Here is a 19,951-nt window from a genome sequence, read left to right on the forward strand (position 1 = left end):
ACTGTCTTCAACCATCTGATTAGCTGCTAATGATTCTAACCCTTCCAGCCCTCATTATGGGGGGAGGGATAGCTCAGTGGTTTGAGCATTGGCCTGCTAAACCCAGGGTTGTGAGTTCAATCCTTGAGGGGGCCATTTAAGGGTCTGGGGCAAAAATTGGGGACTGGTCCTGCTTTGAGCAGGGGGTTGGACTAGATGACCCCCTCAGGTCCCTTCCAACCTTGATATTCTATGATTAACCAACTGTGCATATATCTATAACAAGACCGATACGCCAACAGGGAAACATTCAAAACATCCCCCTTCAGGGGTGGGTGTGTTTAATTTTTTGTCCAGTAGAAACTGCAAGCTTAAGGATTCTGTGTGAGCTGTATAACTTGTCAATGAGGCTGAGGATGCTGCTTCCACAGCATTTCTAGCCCTAGCCATCTCACGGAACAAGGAAGCAAATTTGGAATGCAGTGTTGGATCCGCAGGATGGTGCATTTACTAGATTACCAAGCCAGCATGTTCCCAGGCATTAACAATAAATTATATTTGAAGTTGGAAAACAAGTAATGATCATAGGTTAAGTTGCATTGTGGCGCCTCTGTGATCCAGAAACAACATATTTGGAAATGGTCATACGTGCTCACTCCCCTCACCAAAAACACACTCACACCTTCCTGAAAACTATTTGTTCTCTTTTAATTTCCCCCTGGCTCTCTCCTTGCCCCCGCCCGCCAATAAAAACCTAGATTTTGAGATCCTCATTTGGTGACAGAATTGCTAAAATCCCATTTTTGACACTTCAGTGTTGCGATTTTTCCTTTTGCTGGCTCAGGAAAAGGCATTAATAGATTCTGAATTAAGACTTCATCAGAAGTCCCTATTTGGTTCATTTAGAATGCTTACAGCTATCTTTATTGAATGTAGTGACAATTACAGCTGTTGGCAGAGCAGAACTAATTTAATCTGTTTTGGCTGCTGAAATTTGTGAAGGAGCCAAGAATGATTTCTGGGAAAAATTGTTAACCCTGAATATACAATCCTGTAAGTTTCGGAGTGTGTTGTCATCCCCTTATTGCTAAATAGCAAATATCCTGATGCTAATGAATATGCAGATTTTTTAAAAAGAACATATCCAGTAGTGAGAGTGCAACATATTGTATTTTGGGAACCCTGGGTTTGAATGACGATTATGCATGTTAGGGAACAAACCATTATAATTTTAGAGAAGATAAGCACTGCATGTGTGGGAAGCTACATCTAGGGGGGATTCTCTCTTTGAATCCTGTAAGGATCTGACTTTCTTCCTTTTTGGCAGGGGTGAGGGTGTGGGTGGAAAATGTTAACTCATGATAGACAGACCCAAGCATTCACTGATTGTTGTATAAGGTATGAGTAGATGGTACATACCCAGAGGTGAAAGTAAGCCGGTACGCCCTGGTACGCCCCAGTGCACCGTACTGGGACCGGCTTTCCCAGATGGCAATTTAAAGCCCTGGGGTAGTGGCGGCAGCCGGGAGCCCCCAGGGCTCCTCAGTGATTTAAAGGGCCTGGGGCTCTGCTACTGTAGCGGCAGCTGGAGCCCTGGGCCCTTTAAATTGCCCCCGAGCCCCAGGGTTCCCAGCTGCCTCTGCAGCTGGTAGCTCGGGGGTGATTTAAAGGGCCCCGGGCTCCCAGTTGCCACTACAACAGCTGGAGCCCTGGCCCTTTAAATCAAGATTTAAAGGCCCCGGCGATTTAAGGCCCCTCCTCTTCTGGTTAAGGCCATGCCTCTTCCAGTTGAGGCCACCCCCCCGCTCAGGACTCCGGCGTACCGGTAAGTCCTCTGACTTACTTTCACCCCTGTACATATCTTTTATTTTTCCTTACAGAGTCACATTATAACTTTCCTAACCTTGTCATGGAACAGCTTCACTTAAAAAACTGGGACTTTCTTTGTGTGCAGGTCATCACAGAATATTCATTATATTTGTATAAAAGGTGACAGCTTTGTTGCCACAGAACGAAATGTGAGGCTTACAGGCCCTAGTCTAAGATTTAGATTTAGCAGGATTAAAAAAAGGATTAGACATTTATATACATAGCAACAATCTTCAGAGTTGGACTTGTTATAACAAATATTAAAAGAAACAAGCAAGAGGAGAGATAGAAACCTTCAAGTCTCAGGGAATAAACCAGATTCTTAGGAGGAGACTTTCCCTCAAATCAGGTTATTCTGTTACAGGGTTTCTTTCTCTGAAGCAGCACAGACTGGCCAGACATGATGACAGGATACAGACAGGATATATGTGGCACTGGCCTGATCCAGTATGGCAATTTCTGTGTTCCTCCTCTTCCCTAAGACATACAATTGCACACCTGCCCCTTTCCTTGTTCCTTCTTGGTCCCGCAGAGTGGGAGTAAAAATGATGTCTTTCTACCTAATCTCTTTGGGAGCATGCCAGAAATGGACTTTTCCTACTTAGGGAGGATCAAGCAGCTTGCCAAGTTCTGCAGCAAGAGTTGAGAACTTGGAAAGTAGAAAGACGTCTTATCCATGATCAGTTCCTCTCTAGTGTGCCTCTCTCCTCTTTTGGCTTAATTCTACTTTCCCAAGAATTATAAAAAGGTGCAGTTAGGAGAATCACTTTCTCCTCCAACTGCCACTTCACTGGTCTTGCTTATCTGAGTAGTGGTTCTCATCATATGTACATGATATCACTTTTTTAAAAACAAATTACCAGACTTTCTAAGACGCATTGACAACGGCCAGTTTTTTTTATCCAATCACTTTGTCACATGTACGGTTTGTTTGAATCTCTTGTCTTTGGTCTACAGTTTTTCTCATCTAAAATGCTGATTCTTACATCAGAACTCACAGTTGTGTGGGTACACTTGTAGACTTTTTAAACCACAGCTAAAAAGCTTGTAGGCAAGGGTAAGTGTAGATATCTAGAAAGTCATTAAGGGATGGTATGCTGAACTCTCCCTTAGTTGATGAGGCCCCATTTCTTCAAAGAAAAAAAATCATGGATCTAGAGGGCACAGAGTTAAATAATGTAATTTCTTTATTTGTACTGCAGTAATCTCTCCTTATGGGTTCTGACATCCTCCCTTTTGGATACTAGTCACTATGAATCACCTACCTGAGTTCTAATGTTGTGATACATTTGGAATCTGTTAACTTCTTCATGTGATAGTTTGAAACTGACAAAATACTTTTTAAAGTGCAGTAAATGATGGGGAAATACATTGTAATATGAGAAAACAAATAAAAATCATCTCAGTGAGCTACATGACATTAGAGAGGTAATATATATTATGACAGGTTTCAGAGTAACAGCCGTGTTAGTCTGTATTCGCAAAAAGAAAAGGAGTACTTGTGGCACCTTAGAGACTAACCAGTTTATTTGAGCATGAGCTTTCGTGAGCTACAGCTCACTTCATCGGACTTCATTGGACGGGCCCAGTTCATCTCTACCTTGGACTTAACCAAGGGGCACTGGCAGGTACCGCTAGATGAATCTGCCAAGGAAAGGTCAGCCTTCATCACACATCTCGGGCTGTATGAATTTAATGTACTCCCTTTCGGGCTGCGAAATGCACCCGCCTCCTTCCAAAGACTTGTAGATGGTCTCCTAGCGGGATTAGGAGAATATGCGGTCGCCTACCTTGACGATGTGGCCATATTTTCGGATTCCTTGGCAGACCACCTGGGACATCTACAAAAAGTCCTTGAGCGCATAAGGGAGGCAGGACTAACTGTTAAGGCTAAGAAGTGTCAAATAGGCCTAAACAGAGTGACTTACCTTGGACACCAGGTGGGTCAAGGAACTATCAGCCCCCTACAGGCCAAAGTGGATGCCATCCAAAAGTAGCCTGTCCCAAAGTCAAAGAAACAGGTTCAATCCTTCTTAGGCTTGGCTGGTTATTACAGACGATTTGTACCGCACTACAGCCAAATCACCACCTCACTGACAGACCTAACCAAAAAGAAACAGCCAAATGCTGTTCAGTGGACCAAAACGTGTCAGAAGGCCTTTAACAAGCTGAAAGCGACACTCATGTCTGACCCTGTACTAAGGGCCCCAGACTTTGACAAACTGTTCCTAGTAACCACAGATGCGTCCGAGCGTGGTGTGGGAGCAGTTTTAATGCAGAAAGGACCTGATCAAGAATTCCACCCAGTAGTGTTTCTCAGCAAAAAACTGTCTGAGAGGGAAAGCAACTGGTCAGTCACTGAAAAAGAATGTTACGCCATTGTCTACGCTCTGGAAAAGCTACGCCCATATGTTTGGGGACGGCGTTTCCACCTGAAAACCGACCATGCTGCACTGAAGTGGCTTCACACCGTCAAAGAAACTAACAAAAAACTTCTTCGGTGGAGTTTAGCTCTCCAGATTTTGATTTCGACATCCGACACATCTCAGGAGCTTCTAACAAAGTGGCTGATGCACTCTCCCGTGAAAGTTTCCCAGAATCAACTGGTTAAAATCGTCCTTGAGATGTAGAAAATATTGTTAGTCTTTATATACTTGGTAGTATATTTAGAGATGCATGTGTCTTATTAACTCTGTTTTTCCTAGAGCTCCAGGAAGAAATCCCAGCCAGTGTTTCACCCTAGCTGAGATTTGGGGGGCATGTCATAAATATAAAGGGAAGGGTAAACCCCTTTGAAATCCCTCCTGGCCAGGGGAAAGCTCCTCTCACCTGTAAAGGGTTAAGAAGCTAAAGGTAACCTCGCTGGCACCTGACCAAAATGACCAATGAGGAGACAAGATACTTTCAAAAGCTGGGAGGAGGGAGAGAAACAAAGGGTCTGTGTGTCTGTCTACATTCTGTCTTGGCCGGGGATAGACCAGGAATGGAGTCTTAGAACTTTTAGTAAGTAATCTAGCTAGGTAGGTGTTAGATTATGATTTCTTTAAATGGCCGAGAAAAGAACTGTGCTGAATAGAATAACTATTTCTGTCTGTGTATCTTTTTTGTAACTTAAGGTTTTGCCTAGAGGGGTTCTCTATGTTTTGAATCTAATTACCCTGTAAGGTATCTACCATCCTGATTTTACAGGGGGGATTTCTTTATTTCTATTTACTTCTATTTTTATTAAAAGTCTTCTTGTAAGAAAACTGAATGCTTTTTCATTGTTCTCAGATAGCCTGTGGTCACCTATGCAAATTGGTGAGGCTTTTTATCCAACATTTCCCAGGAAAGGGGGGGTGCAAGTGTTGGGAGGATTATTCATTGTTCTTAAGATCTAAGGGTCTGGGTCTGTAGTCACCTAGGCAAATTGGTGAGGCTTTTTACCATACCTTGTCCAGGAAGTGGGGTGCAAGGTTTTGGGAAGTATTTTGGGGGGAAAGACGGTTCCAAACAGCTCTTCCCCAGTAACCAGTATTAGTTTGGTGGTGGTAGCGGCCAATCCAAGGACAAAGGGGACCTTGGGGAAGTTTTGACCTAAGCTGGTAAAGATAAGCTTAGGAGGTTTTTCATGCAGGTCCCCACATCTGTACCCTAGAGTTCAGAGTGGGGGAGGAACCTTGACATGGTAGCTCACGAAAGCTCATGCTCAAATAAATTGGTTAGTCTCTAAGGTGCCACAAGTACTCCTTTTCTTTTTGCGAATATATATTATGTGAGGTTTTTTTTTTTAAGACTGCTCTAAATTCTGATGCTGGAGGAGAACAAATTATAGTCAATTTCCTATCTTTTTTCAGTAGGGTGACACAGTAATCTAACAGTACAAGCATTGCTTCTTGCTTATATTTACTCTCATTTGCATCTGCTTCTTTAATCCTCTATTGAGGGCTAAGATTGCCCTCAAACAATCACAGACTTCATTGAGAGCTGTGTATCAATATTTAAGGGCAGAATCTGTTCTAAATGCTGAGTGAATATTCAGTGAACTAGAAGCAAATGTAAGGAAGTATAAGCAAGAAGCAAAGCTGTCTGACTGTCTCATCGTAATAAAAAGAGAGTAGGAAAAAACTTGCATTCCACTTTCCAACAACAAAATTTAGAAAATGAACTCTTAAAAGTTCTGGTGTATGTACCTAATGCCTCACATCAGTCATTTCTGTGGACATTTAGTCTCCTCTTGCCATTGACTTCAATAGGCATTGAACATGAATATCTAAGGCAGAGTTTGGCCCCTAAAATTGGTTATGCTGGTGTCTCATTCCTCTTTAAAATTTTTCTTCCAATATAAAATATTTCAGATACAGAATATTGTCTATGAACAATAAACGTGACTCTTACTAAAGTACTTTGATCTTCAGCATTAAAGGATATTTCCTGAGAAATATAATTTAACCTTATATAAATGGAGGAAATGGGAAGTTGTTCTTTCTTTTACATTTTCACTTATCATTTTATCAGAGATGTGGCACAGAGAAATCCTTTCTCTGTGCCGGCCGTTACAGATTCCTGCCTATGCTTTTTGTGCCCAATTAGCTGTTTCTGTTCTGTACTTACTGTAAAATAATTCTTTATATTTCCTTATCACTGGACATCAGCTTATGCAATGTTGAATAAGCCTTAAAGAAATGCTCTTTTTGTGGCAGGTAACAAACATTGTAGGTGGAAAAAGGCATACTCTTCCTGTGGAGACGGACATCATAAGCCATACTGATCACTCTTCCAGTCTGTAGCATTGCATTTAGTTCTTTGATGCTGTGTTGCTCATCACTTAACAATTACACCAATTACATCTGCTTTCCTAGTGGAGAAGTAATTGTGCAAACTGATATTTTTCTTTCAAATAGATAGCTTTTAAGACCTCTTAAAATCAAGTTTCTCACAGAATAGACAGGGGCTTGTAACACCCTGGTGATACTTTTCAGTAGGGGTTTACCACAGTGTCCTAGCCCGTAGTCCAATCTCCTTCCTTGACAGTACTGTACAGTGTGCTTTGTTTGTCTGCATATCAGTACTGGTGTATGTACATAATTTGGGCATAGGTGCTGTGGTTGCTGCCACACCCCCTGACTTGAAGTGGTTTCCATTATATATGGGGTTTACAGTTTGGTTCAATGGCTTTCAGCACCCCCACTGTAAAGATTGTTCCAGCGCCCCTGAATTTGGGAACCCCAGAGAGGAAAAGGTGCTCTAGAAATGTCAGATATGATTATATTAAAACCTACAGCTTTTAAGACTGAAAACAACTGAGAATTCAACACAATTAACTTGTATGTAAAAACAAATATAATTTTTTCCCATTATACTTGCCTTTTGGTCATGAACTTATTCAATATGTATGATAATAGAACTTGTATGGAATACTTCAGTTGACAAAGCTTCTATTAATATTAGACTGAGATTGGCTTTGACATCCTACTGAGCTCAAGTAATTTAGACTTGATAAGATAAATGTCATTGGAACTGTAAGAATTGTGTGAGATCTCTCCATTGCTAGGTCTTTCGGAGTCAGTACAATGTAAATGCAGTTGAATGAGATGCTTATATTATCAAGTTTTTGCAGACCGTTTGTATCTGCAATGCTATCAATGGAACAGTAAGTAATGTACTGGAATAGAATTTCATTGTGGGTAATTTGTTAATTAAAAATGTTTTGTTGAATAACCTTTCCTTCTGCTTCAAGATACTAGTCCACACAAAGGCCTGAAGGGTCTGTAATACTTAGGGATCAATTATGCCTTGTAGGCACAGTCCGTTGCAAGGGCTGGTGTGAAGCCACACTGCTGCAGAGGGAACAATGGGAGGCATTCTGCCGGTTACTATCCTCCATATAGCTGGTACATAGGGTAGGGTGGGGACAATGGCAGAGCCATGGTCCTGTCTTCTCCTAACCCTTTTAGGGCACAGAGTATCCCCCCAGGATTAGAGAGTACTGGTTGTGTGCCTCATGATGCTCTTTTGCCCTTCCCCCACTGAGCAACTGTCTAGTAGGCAAGCGGAATTGGCCTTTAACTTCTTAAAATTAGGCCATTTTAGTTGCCATATGAGGCAGGGCTTAAATTCAGCTGGAGCTGTCCAGAGCAAAGCTCTGGTAAATATTTCAACCCCCTTGGAGTTTTTATAGCATGTGTGGGGAGCTCCGGGAAATACTCTATAAAAATTTAAGCTTTGGTATGACGCAATGCAGTGTTGGAGACAAACCTGTATTTTTTTTACTAACGTTAAAAATAACACACTAGAGCATTCCAGTCTAATGGTAAAAACTTCATTCCACTCACCACTACATTGACCAGGAAGCTTAGTATAGTGATCTGGAACATGATGTCCAAACACTGTAGTGTATTTGTAAAGGGTAACAACTTGTAACTGCCATGTACATTAGTCAAACTGGACAGTCTCTACGTAAAAGAATAAATGGACACAAATCAGATGTCAAGAATTATAACATTCATAAACCAGTCGGAGAACACTTCAATCTCTCTGGTCACGCGATTACAGACATGAAAGTTGTGATATTACAACAAAAAAACTTCAAATCCAGACTCCAGTTAGAAACTGTTGAATTGGAATTCATTTGCAAATTTGATACAATTAACTTAGGCTTGAATAGAGACTGGGAGTGGCTAAGTCATTATGCAAGGTAACCTATTTCCCCTTGTTTTTTTCCTATCCCCCCCCCCCCGACGTTCTTGTTAAACCCTAGATTTGTGCTGGAAATGGCCCACCTTGATTATCATACGCATTGTAAGGAGAGTGGTCACTTTAGATAAGCTATTACCAGCAGGAGAGTGGGTTTGTGTGTGCGGTGGGGGTGTGTGTGAGAAAACCTGGATTTGTGCTGGAAATGGCCCAACTTGGTTATCGTACACATTGTAAGGAGAGTGATCACTTTAGATAAACTATTACCAGCAGGAGAGTGGGGTGGGAGGAGGTATTCTTTCATGCATTGTGTGTATATAAAAAGAGATTCTACACTTTCCACAGTATGCATCCGATGAAGTGAGCTGTAGCTCACGAAAACTTATGCTCAAATAAATTGGTTAGTCTCTAAGGTGCCACAAGTACTCCTTAACTTTTATTAAGCGTTTTTAAATTATGTAACATTGTAAAAGAAGAGAAACCCAGCTTTGGGCTGGAATTCTGCATTTATTGTAGAGGAGACTTTCAGAGATACAAAGGGTGGTAGGTGCTGCACTGTCAGTGAAATTCTGTGAGAGTTAGGTGACAGGTGTCCCAATAGTGTACCAAGGTATAATGTGTTTTTGGAAGAAATACAGTAACATCATAAGGCCCCTAATATCTAGAGGGCTAAACCTACTAGTCAGAGGTTTCAGAGTAACAGCCGTGTTAGTCTGTATTTGCAAAAAGAAAAGGAGTACTTGTGGCACCTTAGAGACTAACCAATTTATTTGAGCATAAGCTTTCGTGAACTATGAAGTGTAGCTCACGAAAGCGTATGCTCAAATAAATTGGTTAGTCTCTAAGGTGCCACAAGTACTCCTTTTCTTTTAGTCAGAGGTTGACACCCAGGATGAGGAGGCACCAGCAAGGAAGGTCCAGTGTTATCTACAGAAGCCTCTGGATTGTAGGTGTGTGAGAGACTTCAAGTCCCAGTTGAGAGAAACCCAAGAAATACGAACAATTGATCCTTGCTGTAACTACCATGATGATGGCCATCTTTGTTTATAATGTATTTTTCATAGAGAAAAATGTCCATTGAAAATTATTTATATATTTGTTTTGGAAAAGGATTTTCCCACATAATTTTAAATAACTTTTACTGAAACAAAAGTGAAAATAATATGCATATCTTTTTGGTTTTAGTAACCTTCAAATTATATCCAGGAAGCTATTATGATTAGTTTAACTGTTCAGAGATGATAAACCTTTTAATCCATTTGAGCGATAGAATTGATAGTTATTGAACTGTTAAGTCTAAAACCAAACTTGCTAAGTATGCTCTCAGCTAACAGGGTGATTTCATCATATTGTCAGGGGGCCTGTTATTTTAAAGAAATTATGTTGTGTGTAACTAATGATGTGGTCCCGGAGGCAGGCTCATGCAAAAGAGATAATAGAAGTGTTGTGTTGCCACACAATATCTACTGAATGTTAGATAATAGAGGTAAGAATTATGGCAAACTCAGGGCCCATTACTTACCCCTTACCAATCTACTTACATGTTCTTGTAATTTTCATGTACTTAAAAAATCGTTTTATCCTGTTAATCATTCATTTAGAATCGTCTTAGGAATTTTATTTAATTTCCACTAATATTGGTACTCATTTATCTTAACACAATTTCCTTCAAAATATAAAGCCAAGTGGATATGATTGTTTAATGCTGTTTTATTTGCTTTTATGACTTATTATATATAATGCATAACATGCAGATATCACAGGGTATCTCCAGATTTGACATAACTGATGGTTCTTTATCATGGAATATAATTCTGAAGTCCTTTATTTTTAGTTTTAGTAGGAATTGTTTTAGTTTAGTAGGAATAGTTTCATGATGAGGAACCTTATTGAATGGTAGCAGGGGTCCTGATGTATATGTGATATATATGTAATGTATTGATGGATAAAATAGATATTTTATCTCCATGAACGAGCTTAGATGTATTTTCATAGAAATGCCTTTGAAAGTGGGACTACAGAAGACCAGTGACTTCACAACTAGTGTATGTAGAGGGGTTGTCTCAGTGTTTATACCATCATGTTCCTTGCTCTGTACCCTATGGTGGGGCCAAGCCTTGCAGTCCTTACTCATGCAAAATTCCCAGTGAAATAAAAACCTTGTTTTGCTTTCAAAAATCTAATTTCCCTTTTTTGTTCCATTCCTTGTTTGTTCTAATATATTCTCCCACTGCAAGTACATTTATTGAGACAAAAATTGACTGCTTTGTTTCATGGGGGACTCTGCTGCCCTTGTTCAATTGATTTTTAAAGATGTCTTGTTTTATTGTAATACCAGTATTTTTGCTTTTGAGCTTCTGGTTTGAATGAGCAGGAACACCCAGGGAAAAATATGGCAAACAGTGCTAAATTTTGCATGTTTTCAAGGAAAAATTGTTAAACCCTCCATCATTTTCTCTAGCTTGGGTGGGGAGAAGATCTCTAGAAACCCTTTTATTTCTTGAGGGGCCAGAAGAGGACTTAGGCCAAGACTCTGTTTCCCCTCCTCCAGGACTTCTTCTCTACCATTGGGCCACACGCTTCCTGCTGACCTTGGGGGTATGATACAGCATGGCCAGAAGGCAGCAGGAGAGTGATATAAGAGAGATATGTAAGTCCCAGGATGAGGAGAAGCCTTATTCCCTGTAGAGGGAAGAAAGGTTTCTATAGATTAATTAAAAGCACCTGAAGCCAATTAGAGCACCTGAAGCTAGTCACCTGATAAAAACCCCCTGCTTCAATCAGCCAGGGGAAGGAGTTGGAGCAGAGAGCAGTCTGAAGGAGTTGAAGTCGAGGAGAGTTTGGAGAAGTGCTGTGGCTGGCTAGAAGACCAAGCCCCTAGGCTGGGACCTGGAGTAGAGGGCAGGAAACTGTGACCTGAACACCCCCCCTCACCCCCCCCAAAGAGGAAGTGCAGGACCCATCATAATCGTACCGGCAATTTGCCACAGGGGTTAGAGGACATAGTTTATTGACCTTTCTTAAACTCCATCCCCCTCAGTGTCAAGGTTGTGTGATGGCTGGTTCCCTCCTTCCATCTTAGATTCTTCTAGGGTGGCTATCTGGCTCATCTTCATATGGGCTGGCAAGATAGACCCCTCCTCCCCACCCCTATCTACAGAAAGATCTTGTGACAAGGGATGTGGGAGGAAGTGGGTGGCATCAGTCTTGGCTGAAACTTGTTTCTTCTTTACTAAAATGTTCTCAAACCTTTTTGCAAATCTGGGGGAAGTTTTAGGCTCATTACAACTCCTGTTCCTTCAGGTAGGTCATTTGCTGCTGAGCTTCCAGTTCCTTAAAGGTGATTTATTTCACAAGGTTTTAATTTTTCTTTACACTGGCAGATTTTGTCTTTGATTAATGTACAAAGTGCTCCTCCCCGCTGATCTTTCCAGCATGGAGAGCATCAGACAGTGATTACAAGTGTGCTGTATATATTTCATTGTGAGGACACCATTAAATGCAATGCGGGCTCTGTAATATAAACTCTGTTGAACAAACCTGGTGGCTGTAACTTTTAAAAAGTAGCAACCCCTTCCCCGCCCCCGATTAATTTCTGTGGGTTATTTTGTGACTCAATTCTTGGAAGTTACAGACTCCACCACACCACTTTCCTCCAGACACACTGTAGTGGTATGGTGGGGGCAGGAGTACATGAGTTTGGCCTCCTCAGTGAGCAGGATAAAGTGGCATGTATTCCACTCCTCTTTTCAGTATTGGCTTGAAAACCATAAATAAGGTTCCTGAAACCAGGGAAGAAGTTTGTAATGCAGATCCAATGAAATGTCTTGTCTTCTTCTGTAAGTCTGACACACATTTGTGTCTGATTCAAAACTTCTTATTCTGTTCTTTATTCTATAAATTGTACATCTGACACAGAACTACCGGAAACCTTTAGTTTATGGTTTGACTGCTGTGGTTTGGTTTATGGTGCATTATATTGAAATTTGTCAGCTCTTGACTTTATCTGACATTCCATGACCATCCCAGATATCTTCTAATACCTACGATTGCTAATGTTGAATGAGTGCTTTTACAACAGGAGTACAGACTTGTTAGAATCTGTTTTTGTTCGCTCCCCTCCCCAGGCTATAAATGTTTCTCATAAACTATTGTTATGTGATAGCCCTTTGGTATTTCTTACTCAAACTTCCACACTTGTTGCTATTACAAAATGTTGAGGGACCATATACCTTGTACCCACATATATACATACACTTCCCTCTAATTCATGGTGAGTTCTTGGTCTTTTTTGCAATGTGTGCAATTCAAACCGTGAGTGTGTATGTCTCTTGAGCTTCTTTCAGGTAGAGCAGGTAGGCAGTTCCTCCCTTGTCCCAAATCCTTTGCATCTCTTCAGCACCAACATTTTCAAACTCTCGCAACTAGTGCTAATTTCCTGTCTCTTTTGCTGGCTCTCAGTGAGATAGTGAGTACACCATCTGGATCCAAATAGATTACCACAGATTGGAGACCTGGACCTTGTAGTGGACACATCTTATCCCTCTTTTGTTCAGCTGCTGAGTTCTGTTCGGCTGTCTCCAAACTCTCACTGAGGTACAGTTGTCTTAGCCTTCAGATGGTGACTATGGTATGTCATGCCAGGTGGTCTACCCACAAGGAAAGTTTCCTGTATAGCTTCAAAAGGACTACTGAGCATGTTTAGTGCCACACCGCAGATGGCGGATGTTTTTGCTTCTCTGGTAGTGTCATTTCGCCCAACTCTGGCAAGTCTGTAAACACACAGTAAAACGAATAAAAGTAAATGAATAAACTATGTCTCCACCTCACTATTTCTTCCCTTATTTACACAAATAAATGCTGAAATGCATGCATGCCAATAAACCATTTGGCTGTTTTTCTGCATATGAGAATGTTGGCATGAGTGCCACAATTTCTTTTTATGAAGAAATAAGTGTATCATTTTAGTTATATATAAACAAAAGTAATTTAAAACATGGGCTCAGTCCTGTAATCCTTACTCTCATGGATCAGGCATTGAGAGAATTGGGGTTTAATCCTGGTTTGTTGTGTGACTAAGAACATTTGAAAGAAAATTTCAAGCAGATTGCTGTGTTCATTGAAATAATACTGTTGCCCATAAACATTCAATTTTTTTGTACTGTTATGTACATTGCATTGTAAGATTTAATAAAAATAGACTTTGTAGAGTTTTATCGTCTCATAAAAAGAACCGGTACATCTTGCACTATTTTATTTTTAGATATGTGTCTTTCTCAAGTTGCTTCAAAATTATTGACAATGGTTGTCACTTTCACTACTGTTTCAAAAGATAACATGTCTGGGCTATGGTGAAAACAAATTACAGTCCCTTATCTAGAAGAAAACAATGTCCAGTGCTGCTGTACACAGAAATGGGGCTATGCAGCTACTGAGGCTTTTCCCACAAGTGGTTATTTCTCCCTCACTAGTGTAGGTTTTTTTTAATTGCTTGTGACTGCTCTCCCTTCTCCAGTTAGGAGTCCTAGCCCATGGCTAAATCAATTGCTATTTGTGCTAAATGTGCATATGCCCTGAGTATTCTACAGAGGGAGTGTGGAAGGGGAAAATTATTCCCAAATTAATATCCAAGGAATAATTTTAAAGAGGAGGCCTGTCATCCTGAAAACAGAACTCCTGGGGTGACAGCTGTGTTTTGTTGCTAAACTGTGGACAATAATAGTTCATTGGACTACAAAATCCCCCAATTGCCTTTTCATTTTCTGTTTTGTGCATGTGTGTGTATTAGTGGGGGTTATTAATGAGAAGTGGTTATTGGGGTTGCTAAAAGGAAGTGTCCTCTCCCACACCTGGAAGTCTAGTCTGAAGCTGAGTTGAGGCTATGTGGAGTAGGGCCTGAAGAGGAGACAGTCCAGGATGTATATAGGGAGTAGTAGAGTCGGAAGCAGAATGCTCACTTGATAAAGCTTTCTCCAGTCCCAGGCATAAGTGCAATTCCTCAGCAGAGTATGATTCAGAAGTGCAAATCATTGGTAGCCATAGCTGTGTTCAGGCAAATCGAATCTCCGATTCCATCTGAATAGTCAGGATCGTTCTATCAAGCTAATTTGCCACTTGATAAATTGGGAACTAGTTCTTAATTGTGCAAAAATTACTATAAAATCATAATTGTATAATCCCCCAATGTGTAATTATGGTCCATTTTGACAATATTGTTTGTGGTGTCTCGAATCTGTAAACGCAGTGCATGTATTTTCAGTAAATCTCTGCAGCTAGACTTCCAATTAATTCTTTTTAATGAAAATACTTGGTATATCGCAAATTGATTGCTTTTTCTAAGTTCAGTGCTGTGGTAATTTTTCTTTCAGCACCTAAAGAGTTTGGTCCACTCTTATACACTAATAGCTTACAAATTTTAATTTTTAAAACTGAAGCCATTTTAAAGTTAACTTAAACCTGGTAACTTCTTAGCTTTTCTGTTTGCCAACATAAAATTAGCTTAAACAAATTATGCTGAACAAAATTCCTCTCTTTAGGCCTTGGATAACACTATTTCAGTCTAAAGAGAATTTTAATGGCTGAATTACAAACCATCTGAAAATTATGGTTTAATAGAGGTGCTAGCTAACCCTTAGAAATGGTAATATTGCAGTGGGTTTTGCTAAACATATATAATGGCAAAAATAATCATGAGCTTCCAAAATATACCACAAAGCATTTGGTAATTACACGCCTGTACACTAACAATATTTGTTTTTTTCTCTAGTTTCTCTGCTTGAAGAATATAAGAACATTCCTTTCAGCATGTTGTGAGATATTTGGGATGAAGAAAAGTGAACTTTTTGAAGCATTTGATTTGTTTGATGTGCGAGATTTTGGAAAGGTAATTTAAAATTTCCTGTTTACTCATATCTTCTTTTCTGGCTGGATAAAGTGGTTATTGGGTAATGCTTGCCATTGGTTTTATATAGCAACTACCTTGATGCAAAAGAGAGGTTTGGTCTAGTTTCGTTCTTTTCACACTTGTGTTGCATTTTTCTTTTCTTTAAGTCATAGCTGACAGAGGCCAACTGCCTGGGTGTGTTGACCATTGTGTCCTTTAGATCTACTCAGGGCAGACAACCCAGTGGCTAGAATTGCAGTGGCCAATGTACACTAGCACGTCCCATCATCGGCGCGACTGGTGATGCACTAGTGCTAGCGCTGGAGGAAGACTTTAGGGGAAAAGTGTAGGAGAGGCCAAAGAGGTCAAACACCTAATGTTCTACTGACGGATTTACCTCTTGATTCCTCCCTTGGTTGGGCTTGCTCACAAGGGCTGTTCTGTTGGGAGCAAGTTACAGGCACAAAAGGAACAATGTTATGGGGCTGAGAAGGACCATACAGTGGATCGGTGTCATAAGGAAAAATGTGCACGGCTGGAGGAGCAGGGAGTAGCGGTGGTGGGTGATGAGAAGAGGAGTCTGGGCTGACTGTAAGGTCAAGTAAATCAAGCAGTCACTTGGCGCGCCATATCTTTTGCGGGGAGCCTCCTATACCATGCACACTCTCACTCCCTTGGAGTAACCCTATTTTCCTCTCCAGCAGTGGGACTTAGGAGGGGGGAAACAGTAACTCTCAGCCCTTCATCCCCACCCTCTTATGGCGAAGGGAGAGGAGTGGTAGGCAACTCAAGACTTGAATTCTGTGGCCCCCCCCCCCTTGTCATTGCTTGAAGCCGCTGTGTTGCCTGTGGGCCTTCAAATTGTAAGGCTTGGCACTTAGAGTAATGGGAAGAAGGAAAGGATGATAAGAGTGGCTAAGCATGGGGAAGGAGAGAAAAGTGAGGGTTTTGTATGAACAACAGGCGGTAACAGTAGTCAGATGAAGTGACAGTGGAAGTGGGATGTCCCTAACCCGCAGCATCACCATCTTTGCACCTATAATTTTTTTCATTGTCTAGGCTGGCAGAAATCGATGTAGGTTTAATACAGACACTCTATCTCTTTTCTCCAATATTTTCAAACCAGACTATCAGACAGCAGGAACATGCTGTGGCAGGCAAATATCCTGGTGTCTATGACTACGGTCTGTGGGAAAAAATCTCTTACGTACAGTTAGTGTGTCATAATGGATATCCCAATTGCATGGCAAGACAGGCAATCTCTGAAGTCTGGGGAAAGGATGTAATTGCCAACTGTGTCCATGAATAGCAGGTTCATTTTAATAAGAAATACAGACATTAAGATTGTGTATGGTGAAATTGTTTGAGCAAATCCCTCTTTTGATGATCACATCTGTATGAACGCTAAATGCAGGTCATTGCCAATGTTGTAATAGGCAATTTAATGCCAAGACAGGTCAGTTAGGTTATAATTAGCACTCCCACAAGCTATTACATTCTCTACCAGTGCCACTCACAAAGGTGCAATTTGTGTTCTGCCTTTTAAAAACCAAATAAACACTTTTCGGTCTGGTCCTTACAACCGAATGCTCATTGTTCAGTATAAACGAGGAGCAATTTATCACCATATATGGGACCTGGCTTTTGGCAAGTATGGTTTGATTCATGTAGCCAAATGATCACTGCAAATAGTGATCTACATAACATAGTTCCACTGTGTTGGCTTTTCATGTACCTCTGGATTTCTTATGTTTTCTCTACATTTTTCACCCTAAAGCAAACCTTACAAGAAGTCTTCTTGTTTGCTTTCTAGATAATAGCACATTTACCTTGCTATTTGGGAATGGAAGGACTTCTGTGCACAGGCAAAGCAGATATGACCAAAGGGATATGTATTTAGTATAGGAGGAGGGTGGGGAAGAGAGAAAGGGAGGGTGAATGGGAGACAGAGAATAGAGGGTCAATGAAGTAAAGGAAGGGGCATGAGAGAGGGGGGAAAAAAGGGTTGGGAATTGTGAAAAGGAAAGCTTGACTTAAGAAGGAAGAGGATAGATGAGGGAAGGTAATGGGTAAGAAGAATGTGAGGGATATGGGGTTACGAAGGAGTTAGGCTGATTGAGCAGAATGGAGGGAGGTGCTCCAAGTGTTGATATACCCATAGTTAAAATAGTGGTGGGGGTGCCACAAGCCATGGGCCCTTCCAGACTGGAACTGCTTGACAACTTTGGAATCTTTTTCTTTCAAACAGTTTTAAGATTTAACCCCCTCACCCTCCTTGTTTGTATAATAAGTGCCAAGCTCCAAAGTATCACTTTTACTGCTGTGAGACTGAGACACAATGATGATTAGTTACTGTGGGCTACTCTGAATTATAAAGAGCTATGTATGTAAACCTGTGATTAGTTTTTCTGTGCGCAAAAGCTGGCTTTCTCTAGTGTATTGTTTGTAACTTCCTACATACTTGTCTGCTCTCAGCAGTTGCCAGCATGTATTCAGCACAGATTTCTACTTCTGAGTCAGTGGATCACTCCCCTAGTTTAACAGAAGAGCCTATAATTATCTAAAGACCATGCCATATTAAAAATATTCCAAATCAGAACAAATATCACAGACATAACTTCCCCTTTTTAACATCTGAAGATACAATATTTCCGTTACTTTTTATACATTGTACTTTATAATAGACATGAGGCCTGATTCTTATTTACACTAAGGCCCCTTTATGCTGCCTTAGTGTAAATAAGAATCAAGCCTATGGTATTGCTTTTTGGTACTGGTGATTGAAGTGACTCACTGAGCATATCTAAATACTTTTGTTTGATCATTTGTGCAATATAAAGAGACTGGCAAACCAAGAAATTCTACCTGTCCTTTTATGCTACTGTACGTTTGTTTTTTTTTTGCCATGCTAGGCATAGTTAAGATATAGCATTGTACTTCTAGTCTTTTGTTTTTAAACTTGTTATATTGCCTGTTCAAAAATGCCAAAGATTTTTTTCTTGGTTCTGTGAACAGCAGAGGAATTAAAACAAAAAGTCTTTTAACAGCTACTGCTCTACCAGGTATCCAGTTGCTTGCTATAATGTTAGGGTCCTTATCTAAACGTTTGTGTCAAGCCTTTGCTACTTTTTTAAATAGGCTAAAAAGTGCTTTATGATAGAGTAGCATTACTTACTATTGGTTTCTAGTTAGTTGTTGAGAGAGATCCTGGTTTACATAGTTACTCTAATAAGACCATAAAGGGCCTGATTTTTAAGACAGCCACTAGTCTTGAAGGAAAATTTTTGCAGATTCAGTTAGTTACTGGTGCAAAATTGTACCTGTGAAATAACATGCTGGATTGAGGCCTGTCTCAGAAATGTAGCCCACAATGTATCGATGGCTATTTGACACATGGCTTTTTGGGTTTGTGCTTTGTAAAGTTGTGTTCCAAAATAAACTTTTATCTTGTGTAAAACTGAAGTAGAATAATGTAAGTTGGTATTTGCAGAGATACTATCTCTTTCATGAAAGATTTTAACTATTGCATTTTTCTTCTCCCGACACAAAATTAGCCTTAATAGTACATTATTTCTTTTATGTATACATTGTAGTGAACAACATGTGCTAGGTGCTGTACAACATATAGGAAAGAAGGGACAATTCCTGTCTTTACAATATTTGACAATTTCATTGTCTGTGCTGCTCAGTGTCAGGGGCCTAACAATGTCTGAAAAGTCAGCAATTCCTGCTGTGCATGCATGCAAACATGCTTCCATAGTCTTGGTGAGACTAGTGACAAAGGCACAAGGGGTTATTTAATGAGACTTGCCTCCAGTGAATAATAACAGCTGTTTGAGCAAAAGTGGTGCCACTAAACCGAACAGCGAAGACAGCGCAATACTTGCAGTGGCTGTGTGTGACAGGCATCTTTTCAGCTTCACCATTACTCTGTTTGCAGTTCATCTGTTTTCACTGCACGCAGGAATGAAAGCTTGTCACACATGACTGGAGGTTGCTGTGTGCTCTCTCTAGCGGTAGATAAATTGACTTGTGTTTAACTAGGCTCTTTAAATGCTTGGGGACATAGTCAACTTTCTAGAGCAGATAGTGAATTTGAAACCATTAAAAAGGAGTGGAGCACTGGAAAAATATCACGTATAGTGTAGTCTCAGGGTTGTAAAACGTGTAGGACAGTGTAACATAGTGTGAGAGTTGAGCTAACAAGACTACAAAATAAGATGTATTGGTTTGGAAATGTCTCTATTTACTAGAAGCAGTGGTGATGAGAAGGAAGGTTTCCTCTGATTCTTTTGATTTTTCTGTGGTCAAACAAATTTTCTTTAATTATCTCTCTATATGGAAAAAAATGTTTGTATACATTCCCAACCCTACAGTCTTTACTCCCACAAAACCCTTTGTGAATTCAGTAGGAGTTAGGCACGTGCAAAGGGCGACAAGATCAGCACCACTGGATTTTCCTGTTAGTCATCAACTAAAAAATGCCATTATGTTCTCTTCATTATAAGAACCATTTTCTGAATCCTTCTCCCTGCACATGTACAT

The 19,951-nt window shown here is 40.4% G+C and overlaps 1 protein-coding gene across 7 annotated transcripts in view; it reads left to right on the top strand.

Moving 5' to 3' along the window:
- Positions 1 to 19,951, top strand: part of VAV3 (vav guanine nucleotide exchange factor 3) — a 248,586-nt gene that overhangs the window by 40,186 nt on the left and 188,449 nt on the right. For all 7 annotated transcript variants that reach the window (XR_012160359.1, XR_012160360.1, XM_073356846.1 and 4 more), the window contains exon 2: positions 15,290 to 15,406. Coding sequence is in view for 5 of the 7 variants with exons in the window: in XM_073356846.1 (XP_073212947.1) it covers positions 15,290 to 15,406 (117 nt within the window). In the remaining 2 variants the exon portion in view is untranslated. The remainder of the gene's footprint in view (positions 1 to 15,289; positions 15,407 to 19,951) is intronic.

Source organism: Lepidochelys kempii, chromosome 8, assembly GCF_965140285.1.
Source record: "Lepidochelys kempii isolate rLepKem1 chromosome 8, rLepKem1.hap1, whole genome shotgun sequence".
Lineage (NCBI taxonomy): Eukaryota > Metazoa > Chordata > Testudines > Cheloniidae > Lepidochelys > Lepidochelys kempii.